Genomic DNA, 26,378 nt, shown 5'->3' on the forward strand with positions numbered 1-26,378 from the left:
GCTCGGCGCTCGGCTCCCCAGGTCTGCGCGGCGCCTTCCTGCGCTGCTCTGGCCTGGGGGCGGGGAGGCCGAGCGGCAGGCAGCTTTAGGGCCCTAGCGCCCGCCTTCCGGCGCGGTGGCCCCTGCTCCCCCGCCGCTGCCCCGGGCCGCCCGCGGCGGAGCGGCGCTCGGGTGCGGCGCCGGTGCGTGGGCGCGAGGAGGGGGGCGGCACCGGGCGGCGGCAGGAGCGGCTGCTCGGAGCTGAGGCGCCGGCGGGCTGCGCGGGGCCCGCTCCGAGCGGCGCGGCCAGAGGCCGGGAGGCGGCACCACGAGCGGTGCTGCCTGCCGGTGGCGAACGAGGTAAAGGCCGGAATTGCAGCAATGGAATTGTAGCGCAAATTTTCACTTACATCAGCAAGTGACCATGGCATTTAAATAGTTAAAGCGTATAGTAGCTCCGGATTTTAAAGCGCTCCCGCGAAGGCCGCTGCCGCCCCGCATGGCAGGGCCTGTGCCCGCTGCGGCCTGCTGTGAGGGAGGGGGGTCTGCGCCGTAGCTGCCCGGGATTCCTTGACTTGCCCACTATAGGTTGGTTTTTTTTGTTGTCTTCACTGTTTCTCTTGACTGCATTTGGCACCTTAGAATATCAAATTTCATTCACTCTGGGTTTTTTTGTTTCTTCAAGGCATGTCGGAGGATTGCAGACGGAAAATGCAAAGCCAGGGAAAGTTTTTTCAAGTACTCCAGAATAAGGGAATAATACAGCCTGAATGAAGTTGCCTGTGCCATGTAAATGCTCTGAAGTTCTGTCATGGCGGAAGCTAGGTCTTCAGAAATTAAAAGACCCCGCGTAAGCTTGTCACTCAGTACAAATAAGAAAAAAAAAGGATCAGCAAAAAAAGTGGAAGGTAAAGGAACACCATCTATACCTTCAGCGTCCTCCTCTATTACTTCCTTTTTTAACAATGTTCCCCCTGCCAAAATTATCTGTCCCATGTGTGGGCAAATGGTGCCCAGATACAAAATAAATGAGCACATGGATGGAACATGTCAGAGAAACCATGGTGAGGCTGGTGTCATTGAATCAGCACTGAACCCCTCTAGGGGTAAGAGTTGCCCAGCTGCAAATGTAAACAGTAATTCCAGCATATACTTTTCGAAAGAGTTCTTGAATCAAGAAACAAGCCCTTCCAAAAGCAGTTCATTGAAAGCAGAAGGGAGTGCAGCACAACAAATTAGTCCTTATTTTAACAATAATACTTCAGTTTGTAGTGTTGACAGTGAACCACAGGCTCAAACAGTTAAAATAATCTCTTTGGGAAGCTTGTCATCTAAACTGTCCAGAAGACGTATCCAGGGAGGAAAACAGATTGTCTATAGAGAGATCGATTCTTCACCTCCAGCTGTGAATTATATGTGCAAACGTGCTGCAGCACAGAATGAGGGTGATGAGATCTATGCTGGACATAGTTCTCAGAAAGAAAATCGGCTTGCTTGGAGAGAGTGCCAAGAACAAAATTTTTCAAAGGAGGAGCCTGAATTTCAAGAAGTAGTAAACAAATGTGGTGGAGAAGACCTTGCGGATAGTGTTCAGGTATCCTTACCGGCTGTTAACGTTAAGGGCAAAAGGTTACCAGTTGGTACAAGGAGCACTGAAACAGAACATGGATCTGAAGGTCCCGATAAATTTGAAACTGATCTAGCTATTTCTACTTCAGCAGAGATGACCAGTAGTTTGGAAGTCAGGACTCAGCCTCCCGCTCAGGTTAGTCTCTATTCCAAGGCACAAGCGAGCTGCGGTACACAAAATTGCTTTGGCAAGGGTGATGTGCAGGTACTTCCTGTGGAAGTTCATGAAGACACTGAGGATGAAATAAATCATACTTTGTCAGAAACTGTACAAAAAGAATTTCAAAATTCCATTGGGGACATTTTAGACAAAATAAATAATGTTTGCTCTGTGCCCAGCTCTCCTGGTCACCCATATTACCTCCAGAATTTTTTAGTGGTTCTGCGAGCAGTCTTGGAGAACGAAGACGATGTCAGACTTTTCAACGAGCAAGATATGAACATTATAACCAAGTTCTGCAAATTATCAGGTATCTTTTTTTAAAAAAATGTATTTTCACATTACCTCCTGTAGAGAGAACTGTTACATACTTTTGTTGAAGAGTGCTATACCAATGGGCAGTTTAACTTGATAAATTCCTTAAGGGAAGAATCTCCTTCTCAGGAGATGTGTCCCTAGTGGCTTCTTGTAGGGAAACTTTCCTAATGTTGCTTTAATGCAAGGTAATGGTAAATATTGGAGACTTGTAAGAAATAAGGAGAGAAGGGTTATGTATATTTCTGGTGGCTTTTTATACTTTTTTTTTTAATTCACTGTTAATACTGGGGTTTAGACTCTTAAGTCAACTTGCTGCTGCATTAAACGTGTTTCCAAGGAAGGAAACTAATAGTGCAGAATAAGAGTATCAGTTAACACAAAGCTTTTGATGATTAATAGGTATGGGAATTCTACATAGCGGCGTTATGAAGAGGCCTGTGGTGAATACACAGACCTTGAAAAAAAAATAGTTCTCAAGTGGCATTTGTGAGCTTTGGTTCAGTACATTTACAGATGACTTCCATGCTTCATGTGAATCCGTGGTTATCCCTATGATTATTATCCAATGTTTAGAATGATAGTTACTAATTAACAGTCATTTTCTTGTAGGTTGCTAGTACTTTTAACTCTCATTAATTTCAGGAGCCAGAATGTCAGAGACGTAAGCCCTCCATATTTAGACAAGATTCAAAGCAGACATGTTGTCTGGATCCTATACAAGTTTTACAGTAAAAGCATGGCGGAAGTGATGCAAGTTAAAATTGACCCTCCAGATTTTTACATGTGTTTATATTTGTCTTAAACTGTAATGGAGAGTAGTTTTACCAGCACTTGAGCAGCACACTGGGAGCATAAGAATAGAAATAAGCTTCTAACAACTTCCACTAGAAGTTGCATCTCGGAGTACTGCGGGCAAAACCATTTATATTGTTCTAAGCTACCGTGCTGTTACACAGCTGCCTGACAAGGTGGTTTTAGATACATGCGCCTGTAAGCTATGCTCATGCATCTGAGCTGAACATACAAAAGTGACAGCTGCATACACACCTGCTGGTAAAAATTAAAAAAAGCAATCAGAAGCAGGCTGCACTTATTAATATTTTGTGTTCATTGAGTTTGCCTTAATTAGCAGGCTGTAAAGTTTGTCACATTGAAGAATTGTATGTCCCTATATGAAACTGTTGTGTATTTTGGTCTTTCCTCACTGTAGATTATTTTTTTCTTCACTAGTGTACAACAGCCTTTAGACTGTTTCCCCGTTGCAAAGTGGAGGAAAGCTGTTCTAGCCATTTAGAGCACTTAGTCCCTTAATTTCTGTTTCTATGAAGTTCCAAATGATACTGTGGATTGACACCACAGGACATCATAAAAGAGAGTATTGGGGTCATGACTTGAGATTAGCAATAATGTAAAGTTTTCCAAGGCCAATAGGAGGCTTTCAGTAAGCATGGAGGATAACAGAATGAGGTTGGGTTAGTATATACGACATCACAAGGTTGTTAACACAGGATCCTGAGCGACAAACATGGAGAAGTGCTGGCTTGAGGTTTTTAGAAAGAAATGCCACCTGGATATGTAGTTTCTGTTCCATAAAATAAAAAAAAGTCAAGGCGGTGCGTATCTGTTTCTCTAGAAAGTACTCCAACTGTGGTGGAACAATCTCAGAAATGTCTTTTTTCACCTGAGATCTTCCAAAGTTTAGCAGCTTGAAAGGACTGGATGAACATTCTTAATTTGCCCTAGTAGAAAACTCAGTTTACTCAAACCAGCTATAGAAATGGTTGCTAAAAAGGTGAAGAAACTCCAGAGGTGGCAGTAGGGCTCTAGACAGGTATTTCTGTGGTGGTAGCAGTTAAGATCTTGCAGGTTGTATTGTAATAATTACAAGTATGCAGTAACATCAAACATTTTAAAAGTTAAAGAATAATAGTAATGTAAGTTATGAGAATATTGTAAGTAAGATAAGATCATAACATAGGACTGTATTTGTCAGGGAGCTGCAAGAGCCGACTACACGGGAAGATGAGCCAGGAGCTGAAGGGGACAGCAGGGCGGGCAGGGGCCACCTTGTCTCCCCACCTGCAAGGGGCACAAACCCATGCTGGCCCAAGAGGAGAAGCAGAGCGGACGCAGTGCCAGCACTGCAGCCAGCCGCGTGCCGCTGGTGGCAGCCCTTCGCCCAAGCCCGCAGTGCCGAGGCAGGTGCGAGGTGAAGCCGAGGCAGCGGGGTGCCTGGCTGGGTGCTGGCATGCCGCAGCTGAGCTGGGGCAGGACTGGGGGGCTCCGCACGGGGCTGAGGTACAGCTCCTGGGCGGTCGGGCTGGCCCCTGACAGAGCTTTGAGCAGCTCTTCCAGCAGCCTGAGCTCGGCTTGGACGGCTGCGCCGCAGCAGAGCTGACCCTGAGCGCAAGCCACCAGTCCTGGGTGGGCTGGGGTGGGCTTGCATAGCATAGGGGCGCGCTCCAGGCCGTAGGGTCGTGTTGCAGCGTCTGGTTTTATTAAAGATCAGTTTCTGTTAAGCAGTAGCGGGCAGGAATAAAAAAAAATTAGAAGTTAATGAGAAGTTAATTAAGTATTCGAAAGAGTGCTGAATGTAGTGACAATAGCTAGACTATTTTCAGCTAAGTTCTAATAAGCTATTTTGTTGCGTTTCAGTGTTGTTAGTATTTTGAAAGTATTTTTAAAGGTACTGTAAGAGAGCACTTCCCTGATAAAAATCAGATCTGTAGGAGGTTTTTTCCCCCTTATTTTCAGTAGATAAATTAGTAAAATTAAGCTTATCTTTGGAAAAATAAGAATTTGAAGACTATTACAGGTAGAAGTATTCTGTGATTATGAAATTATTTTGTCAGACTACAGGTTCTTTTGTTCCCCGATGTCAAATAGTTGGTTATTAAATGAGTGTTAAAGCAAAAAGATCTATTTAACATCACAGTATAAGGAGTTTGAAAAATGAAGTTGTCTTTTCCTAGAAAACAGATTATTTCTTACAGGGTAAGCATGTCCAAAATGCATTTTAGAAATGTTCAGTACCTACAAAATATATTGTAATAATTTTCTACCTACAAAACTTCTAATTCTAATGAGCATTAATTACTTAGAAAGTTACGTTCTGGTTTTTTACCAAGTCCACTCATAGAACATGGGCAAATTTAAAATGTATTTTAGAAGATACCTGCATCACAGTAATTTTTTTCTGGGTAAGGTAGTGATTATGCATAGTACTCTGTTTTAGAATTTAATTTTCTTTTTATCCTTCCCTGCTTTAAATAAAATTTGCAGCTGGTGGGCAGAAGTTGTATGTGAGACTTTTTCAACGCAAGCTGAACTGGTTAAAGGTGAACAAAATAGAGTATGGAGAGATAAGTACGGATTTGTCACCAATAATTGAAGAACTGGCTGAAGCCAGGTTTCTGCAAACAGGTATGGTCAGCATTAATAAATGTGAAAAATATTTCAATTAAAACCTGCAGCTGTGGCATATTAGAGTTTAACGCACTACATGCTTGTCTGTGCCTTGAGAAGAGAGTTAGAGGAGCAAAATGAACATTTTGGGTGGATGAGTTGTGTTGTGTTACATTAATAATAAAAGCAGTTAGTGCAAATTGGGTAATAGGGAGAGCTAAATAAGTGTCAGAGCTATAGGTGCAACAATAAGCCTTACTTGCCCTCACCAGCCCCATCTCGGACCCTGAGCTGTGCAGTTTGGTCCAGGAGCTCTGCTTAATATCCTGCAGCGCTGCCCTGCACGCACCATGTCCCTGGCCTTGTCCGTCCCCGGCTAGCTGGCCTTTCCACTGGTGCTGCAGGTGTTTGTTTCCAGTCTTGTCTGTGGCTGTCTCAGACATTAATTGTAGTCTTGTCTCTACTCTTACGTCCGGCGTGTCTCTCGGGTCGGTCCTGGGCCTGATTCTTCATCGTGTCGTTTCTGGGGGTGCCAGTGGAATCTGTTATCAGGACTTTTGCTCTGCCCGTTCTGTTCATTTATGATGGGACTGCACCATAGCTGTTGAGGACACTGCCAGTGCTGTGAGCACTCTTGACTCCTGGCTCATTCCCGCTTGTCAGGCAGCTCAGCTATTGCTGCTCCCTGGCAGCACTTTTTTTTGGCATTGGGCAAAGTTTTAATCACCAGGAAGACGAGTTTTGCTGAACAGCATTTATTTTTTTTTTAACTTGGTGGAATTTCTTTATATTTGCTTTTGTTTTGCAGTTGCAAAGGGATTTTTTTTTTCTGATAATTCCATTCCTTCAAACTGGGCCTGTGAAGGGAATGAATTCCAAGCTGAGCCAGTTAGCCCTGATAATAACATGTGTGAATCATTAGATTAGTGCTAGGTTATAGGGATGTACTATACTTTGAGTTGTTGCTTGATTGTATAGGTGTAGCACATAATGAATATATGTGGATCATTTTATTTCTAGAATCTGAACTGGAAGACCTGTGTGAAGGGTTGGATTTGCTTTCAGCCCCTGAGCTAAAAACATTAGCAAAGATCTTTCACTTGCCAAACCCAAATGGTCAGAAACAGCAGCTTGTGGATGATTTTCTGAGGTTGGCAAAACAACGTTCAGTCTTCAGCAGGAATCAGGCTGGTATTGGGACAGTGATTTTAACAAGGTAACTCTGTTTATAGTTAAATTGTGCAGGCAAATGGAAATTATGCTTCAGAGGACCCAATCTAGATGCCTTTTGAAGAGAGGAAAGCATTTAGTAAATTTGTGGATAAAAAAAGGGCAACATTAAATTTTGATTCGTGGTGGGTCAAACAGAATGGTAACTATTAGACTTTTAAACTGTGTCATGCTTTTCAGCTGTGGGCATGATTGTCTGTCTCCAAAGTTACTCAGTTACACAGAGGAACATTTCTGAATTATTTAAAGCAAAACCAGTGCATAAAAACATCTAGGAAGACATATGGAAAGTCACTGCCTATTAAAGCAACTAACTGATGTTCATTTGCTGGGTGTGCTCTTTTAGTAGAATTAGATGGGAATGATACTCTTTTTTTTTTTTTTTTTTTTTTTGTGATTGACTTTATGCTTCAGCTAGACCCTCCTTTCCAGCAATATTTTAAAAGGGAAAAGATTATTTGCCTGACAGAGTGTTTGTTCTTTCCTGTGAATTTTTTCTCTCTGGCTATCACAGCTGTGTATATCAGATGCCCTTGACTTCCAGGTCTTCTGGGGTCCAGGTTCAGGTTTAAGGCGTCATTCTGCCCTAACAGCAGTGGGCACAACATTGCCATTCTTGGTGTTTAGAGCTGGATCTCTAACTAAAACATCCACAAAAAGTCTAGGAGTATGAACCAACATAATAGTGAGGTTACTGGTGCTAGGGCACAGGTCAGTTCTGGAGTTCATAAGCTTTCTTAGGCAGTTTTCTCTCTTAGTAACTAATACCAAAAAGTAACTGTTTGAATAATAATGCACATAAAGAAAGGCTGCTTGTCTAGCAGCTAGTTTGTCTGATAGGCTAGAGAGCTAGGGTCTGAACTCAGTAACTGCGGAATACTTTCTGTCCAAAATGCAGGTTGGGTAGAAAGCTGGCAGGTATCAGTATGTACTGCATTTCCTTCAATAACACAATTTGTCTTTCCTGTGGTTTTCTTTCTCAAATGAGAGAGATATGAAGCTTTGTCAAGTTTAGCATAGTTTATTGGACAAATACTCACCCCAAAACCTATCATGTGATTCTCCACAAAATTCCTTGTATTAAAAGGGGTCTAATATTGGAAGAACTTTAAAATCATCCCTCTGTGAAGAATTATTCTTATTACATGAACCAGTAAGATCTTATTTTCTTACACCAAGAGAGAGGCCTAATGCTAGGTTGGTGCTGGGCTTGCAGAGCTTCGCAGCTGGGAGGTTTGCATAGTATGCTTAGCTTCTTTAAAGTAGTTTTATTGGGTCTTTGTTGTCTTTAAAATACAACAGGAGCTCTAGTGGTTCTCATTCTGTAAAAAATAGTATTTCACACTGGTGTCATTGTCGCCAGTAGCATTGCACTTCATTTAGTCTGCAGGGAAACAGGTGAAGTGATCACAGCCACAGCCGTGATTGTCTTGTGTTAGAGGATGTTGGGACTTTGTGATAAGTAAGGACGTTTTAATTTAAGGAGTTCTGGTTGTTTTTTCCTCATTCTAATCCAGGTGTAGAAAACTTCAGTACGAAAATACTTTGTATCACTTGAGATTTCATTTTTTCTCTTTGATACTAGATATTTGAATGGCATGATGATGCATGATGCATAATTTGTATAAATACCTCTAGCAGAAACAAAATTGTTTTCAGAATATTGGCTTAAACTGTAGGAAGGATAGAAAAAAGTGTCTTCAGGAAATGGAAGGGAACCTGGGAAAATTAATTACATTCTAAAAAAGGCCTTGGCACTGGCTTACTCCCTACTCCAAGAAAAGAAGCTGATAGTTACTTTCTCGGCCAGATCAACTTTGGGAACCTAATGCTTTTTGCTGTAGTTGACAGTTGAAGTACTAGTTACCCCATGAGATCAGAGAAAATCCTGGTTTAAATCTGTGTTGTTTTGTGGACAAGTAACAGAAATCTTGTACGAAGAGGCTGGATGAAGGTGTGCTGATGGAGATACCCTAAAACAAGGGGTCTCAGACTGTGGGCTGTAGACATCGCCCTGGCAGCAAACTGCATCTTGTTGGTACTGCCTGGCATTGCAGCAAAGTGGCTGCACCCAAGGGGCAGTTAGTTCCAATTCCGTTCTGCTTGAAGTTTGGCCCTTAAACTTTTTATTAGTTAATGCATTTCTTTGGCTTTTCACTGGAGATTACATGCGCTATATAGTTTCTCAAGCTGCTTCTTGCAAGGAAAAAGAAGTTTACCAATTAATTGTCTTGAAACCAAAATTATTCTCATACTTTATTCAGTATATTTGAATTTGTGTAAGTGATGGTAAAACCCATTTCTTACAATAATTTTATTTGTCCTTCCAGGGTGAAGGACCTGGCTGGAAAATCTGTCAGGGTCTGTAAAGGCCCTCGGGCTGTCTTTTCCCGAATTCTGCTGCTATTTTCACTGCCTGAGTCAGTGGAGGATGAAGAAGCTGGTAGTGCTGGTCAAGGCCAGCTCTCCACAGTCCTTATGGTAAACATGGGGCGTATGGTATTCCCCAGTTACACTGTAAATAGGAAAACACAGGTCTTCCAGGACAGAGAAGATCTTATCAGGTAGGGGGAGCTTTGGCAGTTTGGAAATCTATTTCTAGAAAAGCTTTACTGCAGCCCTCGTGTAGGCAAATAAGCATTCATTGTGTAGAACTCCAGATGTAAATAGGTAGAAGAGCACTTCTGCAATGATTTTAAATGCATTTTTGTATCCAGGTAGGATTTGTAATTCACAGTGGCTTGCATTTTGAACCGAAATAGCATATTTATTTGCTTCATGATCATCTGCTGGTGAAAGTTGTTTCTTTATTTGCTGCGATGGTTATCAGAATGGACTCTGAACAAAATAAAAAATACTTTCTCTGGTTTATGAGTGATTTTAAACATAATGTACACGGCTACTATAAACTCTGCTGATCCTACACGATCAAGAATAAAGTTAGTGCCATGATTCAATGTCTTTGGAGACTGGAGAGGAGTTTTTAAAAGGTATCTTATGGAGGAATTGATTTCTTTTAACTATAAATGCTTTTTGAGCCTAATACCGTAACTGTGGTTTTTTTCTCTTAGGTATGCGGCTGCTGCTCATCTGTCAAATGATATAGCCACTGCAATGGTAAATGGGAACTGGGAAGAAGCTAATAATCTATATATGTATGCTAAAGAAACCTGGAATGGACTGAAAAATCACCCATCTTTGAGGTAGTAAACTGGAAACTAGCCCATATGAATCTGTGAAGTGTATTATCTTACTTTTGGTCTTTTTCTTTTGAGAGAGGCTTGTTGACTAGTGATATTATTTAAGCCTGATAAATTTAGAAGCTTTAGTGCTTTGAACTCTTTGGTTGGTTTTTTTAGCTTTTAAGTGATTGTGTGAAAAGGCCTTTTTTATAAAACCTTGGGAATGAATTAGTAGGCATGGATAAAGCACTAAAACATCTCTGTTCTATGTGCCAATACAGGAGAACAAGAGCCTTATTTTTCTCTTGTCACACTTTGGTTTTTTATGGCTTTTAGACAAATGGCAATAAGCAGAATTTAAAATTTGCTGTGAACAAAAGGATGTTGCAAATGTTACGGGAAAACATACTGGGTCATTCATCTCTTCAAACTTCCAAGTGGGTGTTGTTCAGGAAACATTACTGAAGATGGGAGAACTGAGATAACTTGTATTGGTTTTGAAGTGTCCTTCGTCAGGTTTTCTTTCAATTGTTTATTTTTTCTGGCTTAATGTTATACCAAAAATTAAAGCCTTATGTTTGGTATTATATTCATGGCAACTGAATTAAATAATACTCATAGAGGGTCATTTGGAGGTCTGTTCCATTTCACACTGAAGACGGTGGAAAAACCTGTTTCGATTTTGGTGAGACTTTAAATGATTTTGTCTTGAAACATAGAGGTGCCTACCTAAAAGGTGTTAGTCATCTGTTATGGCAGGAAATGCCTGTTACAGCCTTTTCCTTTTGTTCAGCTATTTCTAAAGTTTACCTTCTGACTTAAAAGAACGAGTTGGCAGTAACAAATTGTGATATAGTCAATTATTGGTTTGCATCTGATGTAAAACTTATTAACTAATAATTTCACTGCTGTTGCAGCTGAAATAGGCTGTGCAAGTACAGCTTGCACCTGCTATCTAAACTAAACTGTTTTCTTAATTTTGAGTTCTTGACTTTGCAGCTAGGATACTCTTGCAGTTCAATTTTTATATATATAATGCATTTAATTTTTGTAAATGCTTTAGGTATAATTATTCTTAGTAAGTGAATTTTAAGAATTTAAATTGCCATCATTAACTTGAGCTGCTCTTGAGCTGATCTTATCTTTCAGCTATCACAGAGTTTTACCTGAGTATCTGCGACGTTTCACAGTTGGCTGGGTTTATACAAGAATCATTTCTCAAGGTGTTGAAATTTTGCAGAGACTTCATATGTACAAGGTAAAGTGGTGCGGTGAAGAGGAGTGTGTGTTTCATGTACCCTTGTACATCAATTTACACTTCTGATGTGGCTGGGAAATGGTGATAATGTTTGCCAGGACTTGCTACAGTTCTCTTAACAGGTCACTTTGAAGGAAAAAGAACCTTTTTTCTTGCTGCTTTAGAAAGTTTTACATTGTTTTGTTTCCTGCTTATGCTTTGGAGGTTTATCGTATGTAATATACCATAAGACTGTGGCTGAGACATTGTTGTTTCATTATTGAAAGATATCTGTGCCTTTTAAGATTTGGTTATCGTTTTTAAATAAGACAATCTTGGAAGAAGAGTCTTCTATGAAATCCCTACCCCTTCACCCTGGGAGCTGATGTTTCCAAAGGCCTCTGGTTTACATGTTAAAGCAAAGCAGATTATTCTGAAAAAGACTGTCTCTGGAAAAAGGCAACAAGTAATATTCAGGTCTTGTTCATATACAGTAAGAAATACCGAAAGGACAAAAATACTGTGGTTTTGGCAGCTAACCTTTAAGTTTACGTAAAAGTCTCTCTGTTCTAGAGTTTTTAAGATACACCCATGCACCTGGATATATTGGGTGCTGGAGTAAAAATGGAGTTTGAATTGTGCAGAGACACAGATTTATAGTACCCAGTAAGTAGAAGAGAAAGTGACAAGCTCATTATATAATGAAACTTCAACTTGCTTTTCTGACTCAATTAACAAAGATACAACCCTGTTTTCACAGGAAGCAGTGCAGGAGCTGCAGGCTCTCCTGTCTCAGGATGTGTATTGTAGTGACAGCAGAGGCCGGTGGTGGGACCGCCTAGCTCTGAATTTACATCAGCACTTGAAGAACACTAAGAAGGTATCTTCACAACTGCATGCTGTAAAGCTGGAAACACTGCAGTTGTTTTCTGAAAACATTTTTTTTTTTTAAATATTTCATACGAGAAGAACAGCTTTGTAGGCTCTCCTAAAATTGCAGGTATTGGTAGGAATCTGAAGGTCATGCAGCCAGTTTCTCCTAAGAAATTGAATACTGAGTGTACCCTCATCCCTGGTTGGGCTGCTTTTTTCTGTTGTATAGAGCACCACCGTTTGGCATGGCGTATGGGGGTTATCAGGCATCAGCTTCCTTGCTGTTCTGCCTTATAAATTTGCCTAATGTGTGATAATCAAGAAAATTTCTTGCAGTAAACACTTCTGCTTCTGAATCTGAGTCATGATGAGGCCATATCTGGAATGAAAAGAAACAGACGTGATCAGGAGGAGTTTTTTAATGTTTTCAAACAAAAAATTAAGAGAATTAAGTCCTTGGCTAACTGTTCCCAGTGAGGAAAAGGTTGTCTTCTGTATCTGGACCAGTTTTGGTGTGTTTCTACTGTAAGGAGTCAAGCAGTAGACTGCCGTTTCCAATCTGTTACTAGATACAGCTCTGGCAGGGTTATGAGTCTTTAACAGCAAATTTAAACTATTTCCATGGTCCTGCAGGAGAAACTGTGTCTGACCATCCTTAGACTGTAAAAAATAACATGAGTGGTTTTAGATAGCATGTATTACAGGCTATGCTCATCCTCGTCTGTTTAATTCTCTTAGGAAGGCAGAGGAGGGCAGAAGAGGTTTTGAGGTAATCTTAGCTTTTGCTGAAACTTTGCCCTCTGCTCTCTTCCCTTCCAGTAGGCCACAAACACACCCTACTGGTACAAGCAAAACACGTTATTTGTGCAGTGGGTAAAATTGCCAGTCTCAAGTCTTAACAGCTCAGGCTTTTAGAAACACTGTGTGTGTGGTGAGCGATCTTTGAGTTTCCTAAGTGATTAGCTGGCATGTAGCCGACTGAGAGAAAAAATAACCATATGGGAATGGCAAGGATTGTGGGCAAGGATTATTCTAAATCTCTGTAGAACTTTCTGGAACCTCTGGAAACAGTTCTGCAGCAGAATATGAAGAAATCAGAGGAAACGGTCAGCGGCAGGACAGGTTGTGCCTTTGAATTCCTTGTGAGCCAGCACCACAGACTTGCTTTTCAAGAGCCACAAGGTAGCTACTGTCTAACTCGTTTTGGAGCTCCGTTGCAGTTCCATGAATTTTCTGTGCCAGAAACAGCAGGTGGTAGTTCTATCAGCTGCTGGTTTACATCTGTTTTCCCTCTCTGTTACATACGAAGGAGAAATATTGTCAATGATTGAAAATGAAACTCTAGGACTGTTCAGGTCACAGTGAAGTATGGACAGACTGCAGATCAACTTCTAACTAAAAGAGAAGGAGGATCAATCTAATTAAACACACATAAGATACCTGACTAATTTGGCATTAAAAAATAGAGATAAAAAAATGTTTTAAGTCCAGAACAGTAGCAGTTGTAGAGTTATTTAAAATAAGCAGAGAATTACTTCCCCCGCCCCCCCTTGGTGCTGCTTCCTTCTCGCCTTACTAAGTCTATTGAGAATTGGGATTAAAAAGTTCGTATTTTATGTTGCTTTTTAATTCTTTAAGCCTGTTGAAAGAATACCATAGGCTGTCAAGCATCTGCAGTTGTCTCTTCTGCATCTTATACCCCCATAGCAAGCTTTTTCCAGATTTGGAATTAGAAGTTGTGTAAAGGAAGATTTTGTCTCGGTTCCTTATTTATAAATTAGGACAAAGTGCCTTCCTCAAGCTGCAGGGAGTATGTCAGAAGCATGATTTTAATTAATTTTTGGAGTCCATGTTTAACCCTCGATGTTCTTCACTGCAGTAGTGCATTGATCTAGAAGTTGTTCTGTATGTACATCCTTGTGCAACTGATCTGCTCCGTTTCTGTATTACGTGCTGTTAAGAAACTCGGTTAAAAATATTGAACTGATTTATCTTAGAACCAACTCTTGTTTCTGGTCACTTATGTAGAATTTACATTTCCTTAATCTCATATTGATCAATACAAATGGAGAGTAATTTCTTTTTACTGTACTGGTGCAAATTTGAATCCAGAAGCCTACCAGTGCAAAATATTACATGCCAGTTTAGAACTAAAGTATGTACAAGTAAGAAAGGTGGCCCTTTCTTATAGGCTGGTTTTTACATTCACGTTTTTGTTCTCCTTAAATCCATTGGTCTTTTGGGCTTAGTAAGAACAGACAGGTATGTTTAGGTCTTTGTAAATCGGTGCCTGTTACGTTGCTCTTTGCTAGGCTATTGACTGCATCAGACGTGGGCTGGCAGACCCGTTTGTACGTACTGGGCATCGTCTCTCTCTCTACCAGCGGGCCCTACGAATCAGAGACTCGCCAAGTTGCAAGCAGTTCAGGTGCCTGTTCCATGATCTGCCTGTCATAACTGTGGAGGATGTGACACATGTGAGTAAAGTTGCTGGTGGTTTCTGAGAAATAACAACTCATGAGGTCTGTTTTTCTTCTGAAAAGAAATAATCTGGGAGACTGTTGTTATGTGCTATCAATGAGCCTCTGACTTATTTGGGCCACAGGAAAATAAATGCAGATGTGTTTCTAAAACAAAAGCCTCTGCAAACAACTATGCCTCCTTACTTAATAAATGATCAGCTTCTTAGCTGAGTTAGTCAGCTGTACGCTGATTTAATTCACATTTCTTTACCAAACCTGTTACAAATCTGATAAGCTCTAAACTCCACTATTTACCAGCAACTGTCAGACAGAAAGGAGTCTGCAGAGTCTGATGAATTCAGTGCATCGCCTCTGGTGTCTTCAGCCTGAGCATTCCGTGTGTAAGAAAAAGTAGTAGTAACCTTAGCATGTTATCAGTGTGAGATTAATCTTCAAAAAATGCAAGGTTTTGGGATTTATGCACTGTAAATATGTGCTATGCAAATATGCAATGTGATGCACTTGCATCATATTGGAATGGATTTTTTTTAACTCCTCTTTTCCCTGCTATTGTGAAGATTATTGTATCTGGGCAAAGTCAGAGCAGAGGCTCACTTTCTCACTTTCTCTTTCAGCCTGGTCACCACATACCCCCCTACAGCCCTTTTCTCAGTCCCCAGTCAGTCTCCTCAGTCATCTGTGTTCTTCCTGGTCCAGCATATAGAGAGACTACATTCCCAGTTGCCCAGCATTTTTGCTAGACTTTTTTTTTTTTCTTGAAAAATTTGCCAGTTTATGAAAGCTAAACAGAGTAATTTCAAGGGAATGGCAAGCTAAATGCTACACCGTTCATTTTTGGAAATAAGCCTAGTTCTGATTTTAAGAAAACTGAAGAGGAGGAATGTGTGTTTTAGGAGCCGTTCAGGTACCTAGGCTAAAGCTTTTTAAATGTGATGCTGGAAAGTGAACTAGTTCTTTTAATATGTTCAGGTTACAATCAAAGGAAAGCTGTGTCCTCAGACGGGAATGGGAAAATCTGTGTTTCTAATGGAGGATATTGGTGATGAAGAAGGAGGTGAAGACTTTGGTGTATCCACAGTCATGTGCTCAGTTGAGGAGCTGGCGTTAACCCATTACAGGCAGAATGGTTTTGATCAGGGTAACAAACTTCTTTTTTTTTTTGTACAGTAAAGTAACTGTGGAAGAAAGAACCAATTTACTAACCAGTATGGTTAATAGACCAGTTTTAGCTAATTTCATTAGACCGGTAAATGTAATAGAAAATGTTTGTATATATAGAAACATTTCGTTATTAACATATTACATTTTTAATACACTGCCTGGCCATTGGTCTGCTGGTGTTGAGTGATTGCTTTTTGCAGCACATGTAGATATACATATATAATATATGTATAACTCCATATATATATATGTATGCGCACATATATATAATACAAAACATATATATATATATAAACATTTTGTTATTAATATATTGCTTTTCTAGTGTAAAAATAAAAAAACCCTTGTGTATTAAAAATGGTGAAAGTTCGAACAGTAGACCTTGGTGGGGCCAGGGTGTAGTAATTTGACCTTGGGCCGTAAGTGAAGGGCAGCAGCCTGGAAGCAGAAAGCATTAGCACGTTGTGGAAGGGATGAACTGCATTTAGAACCCAACGCTGTAATGTCAGTGTATATTGGCTTCAGCTGTGTATAAACCTGGACATAACGTGTTTATGTTTTGGGTCATGATGATTTAGTACCTCTTCACATGAGATAGCTGTAGAAATTAATGTTTCCGTTTTTATGAAATGTTGCCCTTTAGGTATTCATGGGGAAGGCTCAACATTCATTACGCTGTACGGCATTTTAATGTGGGATATCATTTTCATGGACGACATACCTGACGTCTTCAGAAACGCCTATCAGGTAGCTTTGAAAGTCTTTCTTCAGTGAATTTCTTTACCCGTTGCAGTAGACTCTGTAACAGTGTTAAGCATCTTATTCAGGTTTAGATTAACATCTTATTCCAAGGGACTTTCCAGACAGATCTTGATGTTTGCTTGGTTTTATTATTTGTTATATTGGGCTTGTTACTGAAGAGCTCGTCGGGAGCTACTTGCTATGTAAGTCTGGATTGGCTGTCCGATAGGGTGCGATTCAGCTGGCTAAATGCTTATGTCCCGTATCTGAACTGCCTGGGCAAGTTCCTATTACACTCGGGGGAAGAATACTGCTACACCATAGCGCTGTTCATCTCCTTTGAAGATGATGCATTCCTTTAAAAAAATAAACAAGTTGTTTTCTTTTCAGTGGCCTTTAAAGGGAAGTCACATTTTTAAACTGGGTTTCTTAACACCCTCACCCCACACCACCCAGAGATGTTTATGCTCTTGGCCATCATCCTTCCTTTTTGTCAAAGAAGCAAATAACAACTCCTTGCCACACCCTACATTAATGATTCCAGGTCAACTTGTGGCTTTTAGCTAAATGCTCTACATCCTACACATTACAGCTAGAAACAGTTTCAATAATTGCAATTAGAAAACTTGATAACTTAATGACATTTGCTAAGAAAACCATAAAAAGCCACCTCAAATGTTGTAGAACTACAAAAGGCCACTCAGTTGTCATCTTTCTTCCACCTTAACCCATTGCTTCTAATTGGAACCCTGCCCAAGAGGTAGACTGGCCAGTGCTGTCCTCCTCTTCCACTGCATTTATTTGTACTGTAAGAAATTACCATTCTATATCAGTATGACGTATCTTAGATAGAAGTTTCTTCTTATTTTAGAGGTGAAACATGCAGGTTATTCTTGTCTCCCTGACCGCCCCCCTTTTGTTTATTTTTCTTCACCAGTACGAAGCAGAAATCCTTGTGGCTGAGTCAAAAACCAGCTCATGGTTTGGAGATGGCTGTCTCTCTGAGTAGTGACACTACAAATATCTCTTTTTAATTGGCAGAGAGGGACACATTCCTTCAAGGCCATCCTTACATGGTCCTGTAAGCAAAGGTTGTAAAAAATCTAAAGCGTCAATCAGTGCAATTATTTTATCAGGCCAATGGGACTAAACTCAAAACTATAAATACATGAGTCGCTCTCTGTTCCACTGATCTGAACTATAACCTGTATTTTTATTTTATGTTGACATAGATTATGAGCATGTATACTGTCGTGTCTTGAAATAATTTCTTAAGCCACAAGCACTTGATTATAAGTATCTTCTTGGTCACATCCTCGGAGAGCTACTCAATGGTGAAAAGATTTACTTGCTATGGAGTAACGGCTGTTCTTTGAAATGGCGTTTTCTACTTGATTCTTGTATTCACCTGAGCAAGTAAATTCAGGGTTGAATACTGTTTGCAGAAAGAACTGAGCTGTGGCTCTCCTTGATTTGGAACTGTGAGGCTGGACATGAAGGCACTTGCAGGCTCATAGGCAGGACAAGCAGGGCACTGCTGTCGCTCCAAAGGCCACACAAATACTGGTAAATGGAATCCATGCAAATAACTCTTCTTGTAGAATGTCTGCTGTTCTTCTAAGATGCTGTAATTTTATGCATGGCATGTGTTAAAAGCGGGTATTCTTTGTCAGTGCAAACTAACATTTAATGTAGAACTTGCCTTTCTGAAGGATTTCCTTTTATACAAGCTTACATGATTATGCCTACTTAAGAAAAAAAAAAAAAAAACCCAAACAAAAAACTTGTTTATAACAAGCCCAGTATTTACAGCTCATTTGCAAATTATTTTTTTTTAAAAACCTAGATTTCACTTTTTAATGTAGAACAAAGCTATTGGGAGCATAAGCATGAAGAAGGAAGAGCTGAAAGCTTGCGCCTGAATCTCTCAGTCAGTCCTAGGCTGTATTTTTGTGGGATTAGCTGTGGCAGCAGTTTGTGTAGGGCTGAAATGTGCTATTTCTCTAAGCACTCTGCACTTGATTTTGAAAAGCTAGAATGGCGCTCAGCTACTACTTGGTAGCTTTTTCAGCTGTGCTCGAAAGTATTTGCTGCAGTGACTTTATACACTCAGGTGTTCAGTGTGCGGAAGGCGCTCCGCTTTCAGGGGGCTTGAGTGATACTCCCAGTTCCGTCACTGCTTTGTTCTTCCCACCTCACGCTGCTCACTGTAGCTGAGCAGCCTTGATATGGATGATTCCAAATCCCAACTAGAATGCTGCTGCTCGGAGAGCTGGAGCAGATAGCTCTTTGTTGTCTGTTAAAGGAAACTGCTATCAAGGGGTTAAAAACCAACAGAGCACCGGCTAAGAAATGGCCAGCATTTGTGGCACTGGCATGGGGTGATAAATAGATACAAATCTTTCCCCATTTAATAAAGGTTTATGTGGTGACCATGTTCAAGTCACATTGACCCAGTGGTTGAGTGTTTATAGTTGAGGTAAGAGAAATATGATGGAGGATGTCGTCGTTCTTGGAATTGCCGTTTTGCCGGCAGCTCCGCAGAGCTGTGTTTACCTTTTTGTGCAGACGTTCCCCCTGGATTTATACACCGACAGTTTCTACGAGAACAGGCGCGATGTCATTGAGGCCAGACTCCAGCAGCTTCGTACAGCTTCCTCAGAGACACTGGCAGAGCTGGTGGCTGACATCTGGACCGCCCAGGAGGGAAGAGCAGCAGCACTAGTTAGCTGGGGGCGTTTTATTTCCCTCCAGCAAGTGCAGGTAAGACTGTTGGGCCGAGCGGGTCGGTCACGCTGGCACGGCTGGCCGGTGACTCGTGCTCACACGTGTACCGAGGCTCAGGGCCATCTGAGCCACGGGCGAGTGGTGGGAGGGACAAGCTGAGCAGGGACTCTCCCCACCCCGAGTGCTGTTGCTCTTTGCTGATACCACTTTTCCTGCAGCAGTAGTTGGGAACACCACGGGGAAATGGCAGTAGATGGGCAACACCTACTGAAGTTTCTTCTTCTATATAACTAATCAAAAAGCTGAGACGGGCCATAGAATATTCCTGCGAGAGTCAGGAAATGGCTGTACAGGAAATTAAAAAAAAAAAGCGCCAACCACGAAAACTTCTCTTAAACTTCTCTTACAGAGCCTTGTCTCTTGCCTTGGAGGAATGTTTCTGAGCGGGGTTTTTAGGCAACTTTCCAAAGATCTACGCCATTGCAGAGGAGGCCTTCCTGACCTGGTTGTGTGGCGTACTCACACTGATCACTTCAAGGTATAGTGGGAGATGATGGGATACTCAGTGCTCAGCTGATCTTATGCTCAGGTATAAAACTTTCCAGTTGTGAGCCCATACAAACTGTATTTTCCAGTTGTGCTGGTGTTAAACATGCTGCTCATCTGCCCTGCAGCTATGGCAATTAGCGAGTGACTGTTTTATCTGCTGTTTCACCCCATTTTTGCTGTACCTCTAATGGGTATAATAAGAAACAGCAAGAGGTGGTCAGGTAATTGTTGTAGAATAGGTTTTTGATTAAAATTACTGTAAAGCAACTGTTACGAATCAGTCAGATGCATCCCACCTGTTGTTAGCAAGGGGTGCTGGTGTCACCACTTACACAAAAACTTGACTGTATGAGACTACAACTATGTACATCTCCATTACAAAAATGCGGTAAACAATCGCGATTTGTGTCTTGCACGGTAGTGGAATAGGTACTAGAACTACTAGAAGTCTGTGGGACATCTCTCAGTTGCTGCAGCAACTTCTTAGGTATTTATAAAACAGCTGAATGGCAGAAATGTCTAGAACATGTGACTAAATTGCTGTCAGTATCAGCTGGAATAGGTGAGGTGGCAAATGATTGATTTGGGAGTATGTGGTGCCTTCATTCACCAGTGCCTCTGTGTTTTGGGAGGTATTTACTATAAAAAATTTCATTGTCTTGTAGTTAAAACTTTGGAACATGGGTTAATAATTTAGCACCCACCAGGCCTTCTGTTGTGCTAAATCTGTATTACTTTTGTTGCAAATAACAGCCATGAAGGATTATTTATATTAAGTCTGTGGGAGCTGATGATCTTTCAAATCCTCCAGAGGCACACGACTAATCACCGGTCTTTATTTGTAGCTGGTGGAAGTGAAAGGTCCCAACGATCGCCTGTCCCACAAGCAGATCATCTGGCTGAGTGAACTGAAGAAGCTGGGTGCTGCAGTAGAAGTCTGTCACGTGCAAGCCGTCGGAGGCAAGAGTAAACGTCTCAGCTGACAGCAGAGGTCTTGCCCATGTGGGTGGGTAACTGACTTGGGTGTTTGTAAAGGAACTGGCACGACACACACACACTGCTGGCTGTTGCTTATTAAAAGTAGTTTCTTCTAAAATTCTGGTTTCTTGGAACATTACTGTAGTTATTTTTAGCACGAAGCATTCTAAAAACCAGTTTGAGAAAACTGTCAGTATGATTTACTGTATGTCACTGGGTGTTCAAAAGAACAAAGCCTTTCTCTTCTGTACACAGCTCGTAACTTATGCTAGGAAAGGAAAGCCAGGGGTTTTGCCCAGTAAAGAGAAACAGCTGCAGTCACGCTGGAACCAGCTGAGAACATCCTCTGCAATAAAACCCGTGGCACATCAAGCCCTCATCATCTCCGTGTTGCCTGTGCAGCCCGAGCTCCTGATGATGTGCACATTTCCCTGCAAGGTACAAGTTCCACCCCCCTCCCTCCAGGACTGTCTGGACCATGGTGGTTCACATTACCCAGTCCAGTTTTTCACAGCTGGGCAATGACAGCATAGATTAAGGCATAAAACATTATTTTTTTTAAAAAAATGTGCTGCAGTGTTTGAAAGGATAATGTATTTAACAGCTCCTTCTGTTGTGAGTATCTGTGCTAGCTGTACGAAAGGGAAGTATTTGCGGTACCTGACCGGGGCACTGTGCTCATTTGCAGTGTGTCATTCACAGATGTGGATGTGTTTTGTCATTCAGAAATAAGGCAGTCAACTGAAATGGAACCAAAAGACGAGTTCTCTGTTAGACACCAGAATCCTGTGGGTTTGCCTCTATTTTAACACCCAACCAACAGCTGTTCTCTGGACTCTTCATTCTCATACTAAATTAGCAGAAATTCTGCTGACTGTACAAACAGCAGGTGCTGTAACAGAACGCAGGGAGGAATCAAGATCATCTGCACATCTTTTATATCAATCACCTTTCTACATCCAGCAGTGTCCCTGCTTTTCTTGGAATCCACCCCCACCCCCCTGGGTTTTTTGTTAAGAGGAGGTGAAAGAAAAGCGCCTGAAGTTCGCTGTGGAAAGGTATGAACTTTTATTTAGTCTAATTTACTTCACATTCACAACTCAGCATCAGGATTTTATAATCTTCCTGGCACTGCTACTTTACTCAATAAATCGTTATCAGGCACAAAGGTTTTAGTTTCAGTTGAAATAGCAAACTCTAAACCATCACAGCAACAGCATTAGGAACCACCTGCCTACAGCAATTTGAGGTACAGATTTCTCTCTCTTACATTAGAGGCAAATTTAAGATTTCATCCTTTGCTTAAATACACGTTAGAAATTTTTTTTGGTTTTAATGTCTTTCCATCTGAGAGTAAGCCAAAACCTTTGCCCCACTTGCTACATTTTCATTAAAAATACAAGGCAGTTAATATCAAAGTGGTATTGCAGGCAGGTGCACGTGAGACACACGTGCAGGCCTGGGTACACACACCAACACACACTTCTCAACGCATTTCTGGAATGAAAGAAATGTCTTTGATCTGTGGCAGTAAGTGGGGAATGAAGTACTGCCATGATCACCAAGTCTACAGTAAGCTCTGCCTCGCAGTAATTAACGACACTGGAGGAACGCTTTAACCCTATCAACCAGCGTTTCCTATTTCCCTCCGCATGGTTTACAGTGTAGTACAAAAATCATGATTTAACAGCCAGTAACAGCCAAAATAGTGCACGTTTTCTAGAAACAGACAAAAAAAGATAAAAGTTTCATGGTAGTTTTTTTTTTACTCTTGCAACACCAAAATGGCATTAACAGTATCTTGTTTTAAATGGTGAGCAGAAATGTGTACATATATATATATACACACGCACACATATATATACACACCTGTATGTCAGTATTCTGTACAGAGAAGGTAAAGATAGGTACTCACACCCCAAAATTGCTTTTGAAAGTTATTAAAGACGTTCGGAGCAGTCCCTGCTGACCACCGGTAAGGCAACTGTGCAGAGTGGAGAATTAACGTTTAGTACCTGTCTTTCAAAAGTAAATTACAAAGTCAAAGATGTTGAACTTAAGAGGAAGAAACACCGTACACAGCCCCAGCGCGGTGGGCGAGCCTGCTCCGAAGGCCAGGCCTGGGGGGGGGCCCGGCTCACTGCCCTGCAAGCAGGAGGTGCTGGCTGTCACCATCCCAGCCCCTGCCTGCCCAGCTCCCCCTCGCAACTGCGCAACATCTCTTTTTAAGTCTGTTTGGCAAATAGATATTTAGACAGGTTTTGTTTAGTATAAAGGCTTATTATTTTTAACCCCCTCCCATGCTATATATATAAAGTACAAAGACCATCTGCAGCATCTGTATACATCTTAGAGCTGAAATGTAAAAATGTCTGAAATCTCCTTATAAAAGACAGTCCTGTTTAAATATAGTACCCATTTCCCCCCCCCAAAGGGTACTAGCCTAAACATTAACTTTTTTATTATTATTATTATTCCACCAGCTGCTTGTGTGGAGTAATTTATTTACATGTTTTTGGTACCTTTAAACCATTAAAGTTATACTTCTAAGGAAAAAAGAAGGAAAAAAAAAGACACCATAGTTTTAACTGATTTTGAAAAGATAAAAAATCGGTACCAAAAGACACTAAGCACACAGGTTGAGGTCTTTTATGTCAAGTATCAGGCCAAGGAAAGCAGTAAGCTAATGGGGGGAAAAAAAAAAAAAAATCACAAAAGCAAACTAATACAACCATTTGAATAATGAATTGAACAAGTTAGATGACTGCTCCAGCAAAGCTTGTAAATAAACACAACTAGTTTGTGGACCATTTAACATGCTCAGACCACCTTGCAGCATAATTAGGCAATTGAGGTGAACACACGTTTTTTCCTCACAAACAGTTGGCCAGACCCGATCTGGCATCACGTCACAACACGCGTGTGCGGGTCTGCACGCAGATGCACACGTATGCACACACACACACACACACACTCAGCTTCTTTGCATAAAAAACAGGGGTTTGGGGGCTTGGTTAGTTAAAAACAGTTAAGCCTACCCCCCCTCCCATCAGCTCACCACGAACCCCCCAGCCCAGCACCGGGGGGGCAGCACCCTGCGCCCCAGCAGCCTTGTGGGTCACGGCCCTGCCAGCCGGGGGGGCGCACACAGCTCGCACCTGTAAGGCCACTCCAGGTGCGTATTCTCTACAATAAATTACACAAGCACTCTTAAGACATCTGAACCCCACGTTTTCGTGGGGTTTAGGCTGTGCTGAAGACCAGCTTGGTTTTACAAACAACCGACAAGCTCCAGCCCCGGTCCCTCCCCGCCTTTCAACTCCACCACCCTGTGCGTTACCATCGCAAGGCTGCTTCCCCCCTCCCCCGATAATCGAGAACAGCTTTTGGAGTATCGCACAAAGCCTCTGGTGCCTTAACTTGTGAGTCAACACCTGGATCGGTTCAATAGCATTGGTGTTTTACACAGAAATCGGCAAATATAAAATACAGCCTCGCTGTGAAGAGCCAGCCTTCCCCTCCGAGGCTGACACCTTGCTGTTCCTTCACTCTCCACGTAGACTCCGCTCCCTTGCTCTCCTCCCTGTGACACCTGAGGCTTCTTGCACAGCATCCAGGGGAGATTTAAGAGGTTTTAGAGCCAAGGGGAGGCTGCTGGATTTCATTCCCTCGGGCACTGCCTGTATAGACATGCACGTATGTAAAAAGAAGGCACCTCCAACGAGCTTCTCCTTAAAGAGGAGAAAAAAACCTGCTGTCTCTGGAGCTGGCCCTGTGATTTCCAGGAACGGAGAGGGGGAGGCAGGAGCTGGAACAAGACCTTACCCTACCAGTCTGCCATAAGGGGGGGGCGGGTGTCAGCTGCATTAGAGTAATCTTGCTACTGCTTCCTCCCAGTTAAAGGCACTTCTAAAGCCACTACAACACCGTATCTACAGTAAATGTTTTAAGGTTAACAGTGCATTGTCCTGAAGTTGATTCCTATAGCCTATGAAGTCAAGCTCATGAGAAAGAGCACAAATCTGGCTAATTGTGAATGAATAGATTTTGGGGAGAGACAGAAAAGGGAAGGACCCTTCCCCATGGATACACACTGCGTGAACACATACGTAGGGTGACCGAGTCACAGAACATGAGTATGTTATGTATGTAAGTATGCAAATCAGTATTCTTCCTGAAGAGGCAGTCTGAGAGAACGGTTTGTCCCCAGGTCTCAGCTGTCAGCCTGTGCCCACTGCCCCTAACCATGCTGATCTGCCAAGCTGTTTTGACACAGGAGTCGCTTCGGTCACTACCTGGGAAAAAAAGAATTATTTCAAGCAGAGCCCTCACCAACAAGCACACCAAGCCTTTCAATTCGCTACTGAAATGCTCCATCGCATATAATGAGCCAAACCACAAAAACAGAGGTGTTAGGGACCAGAAGCCCTAGCAGATGAGAACTACTGAAGACAAAATTGTGCGATTTGAAGCATGACTTGCTCTGCTTTTAAATATTTGTGCAAAACTTACGTAATGTTTGTATATAAAAATTATTACAGCTTTCAATGCCGCATTTAGCAGTGTTAACTTAGAAAGACAAAATGATATGCTGTAATTTCCCCAAACCTTCAAACCATCGCATCATCTTAGTCTTCATTTGCAAGTGTCTCGGTGGATAGCCAGATCTTGGCACCACTTAGAAATTTGCTTAAAGGTGTTCCCAGAATGCTCCGTCTGCATAGGTTTCCTACAGGAGAAAATGGGAATGAGGAGGAGAGAAAGTCTGGGACCCCAGAGGTGTCATTTAAACTGTTTGCTCTGAAGTACATCCTGCTTTGATCCAGTTCCGAGCAGCTGCCTTGCAGAGAAGAGTTGCTCTTGTACTGCCGAAGATTCCTGTTTAACATGTCTACTTCATCTGCCAGCAAAGAAACTTTATGGAAAGCCGTGATGAAGCCACCGTGATTAATCTGGGCTTCGGGGACCCAGCGGAAGTAGCACAATTTCCACAGTTTTATCTGCATTCCAGAGATGCGGGGTAGAATCACGCCGTGCAGATCAGCAGGCTTTGCAAACCAGTCCCTGAAGTACTGCTCCATGCTGTTACTCTGACTCTCCGTTTGCTGTAAAAAGTCCGGTTTCAGTTTTAGTATCAGAGAGTTTCTTCTCGGAAGGAACTCTTGCTCACTGATGACTCCGTTTTTTAAGGCTGGGGGCATACCTCGCAGTGTGGAGCTGTAGTTTTTCTGCAGAAAACAAACACTGGTAATGCTCTGGTTTGATGCTCATGGGCACAGCAGATTTCCCTGCGCTGCCAGGGTGCGTTATCCAGGGAAATGCTGGGACCTTCGAGCAGCGCTGAGCTTGTGAGTCACTGCTGCAGGGCCCACAGGGCAAGCAGTGTGGCCACTTGTGGCCTTTACAGAAATACATATGTGTTCTAGACTTTCTAAAACAAGGAATGGTTGAATTAATCAGTATTCACTGAAAAACATGACAACCCCGGGGGGAAAAAGCAGCATGGCCTCACTTCTTAGGTGGAATAATGCCAGGCTGGCAGTGAGCTCAGCCGTATCGGAAGGTGTCCTGGAACACAAGGCTCAACAACCCACATCTTTACTTCTACGGAAGATCATTTATTTCGGCTGGGAAGCTGAGAGAATTAACATTCCTGTTGCTAAACGGAGGGCGTGAAGCCCTGTATAACTGTCACCCGTTAACCACTAACGCCCCAGGGTGAAGCC

The 26,378-nt window shown here is 42.0% G+C and overlaps 2 protein-coding genes across 6 annotated transcripts in view; one reads left to right on the forward strand and one right to left on the reverse strand.

Annotated features, from left to right (window-relative positions):
- The first annotated feature begins 71 nt into the window (after positions 1–71).
- FAN1 (FANCD2 and FANCI associated nuclease 1) lies at positions 72–21,975 on the forward strand. Of its 5 annotated transcripts, XR_005828917.1 has the most exons (16): positions 74–339; positions 665–2,078; positions 5,369–5,509; positions 6,512–6,707; positions 9,052–9,285; positions 9,793–9,924; positions 11,053–11,161; positions 11,901–12,020; positions 14,326–14,490; positions 15,466–15,634; positions 16,301–16,404; positions 18,967–19,161; positions 19,535–19,663; positions 20,520–20,680; positions 20,908–21,090; positions 21,616–21,975. XR_005828917.1 is itself a non-coding variant. In XM_040601087.1 (15 exons), exons 2-14 carry the CDS (start codon positions 791–793, stop codon positions 20,655–20,657), a joined length of 3,120 nt encoding a protein of 1,039 aa, XP_040457021.1. In that variant the 5' UTR covers positions 74–339; positions 665–790; the 3' UTR covers positions 20,658–20,680; positions 20,908–21,975. The 5 variants fall into 5 exon arrangements, 4 of the variants coding, with proteins under 4 accessions (XP_040457022.1, XP_040457021.1, XP_040457019.1 ...); XM_040601087.1 differs by having other exon boundaries at positions 20,908–21,975; XM_040601085.1 differs by lacking the exons at positions 20,908–21,090; positions 21,616–21,975 and having other exon boundaries at positions 20,520–20,770.
- The window catches only part of MTMR10 (myotubularin related protein 10), a 41,304-nt gene continuing 36,622 nt past the window's right edge, over positions 21,697–26,378 (reverse strand). Inside the window, exon 16 of the mRNA XM_040601089.1 lies at positions 21,697–25,880. Within this exon, the coding sequence (XP_040457023.1) occupies positions 25,281–25,880 (600 nt within the window). The 3' untranslated portion in view covers positions 21,697–25,280. The remainder of the gene's footprint in view (positions 25,881–26,378) is intronic.

Source organism: Falco naumanni, chromosome 7 (assembly GCF_017639655.2).
Source record: "Falco naumanni isolate bFalNau1 chromosome 7, bFalNau1.pat, whole genome shotgun sequence".
NCBI lineage: Eukaryota > Metazoa > Chordata > Aves > Falconiformes > Falconidae > Falco > Falco naumanni.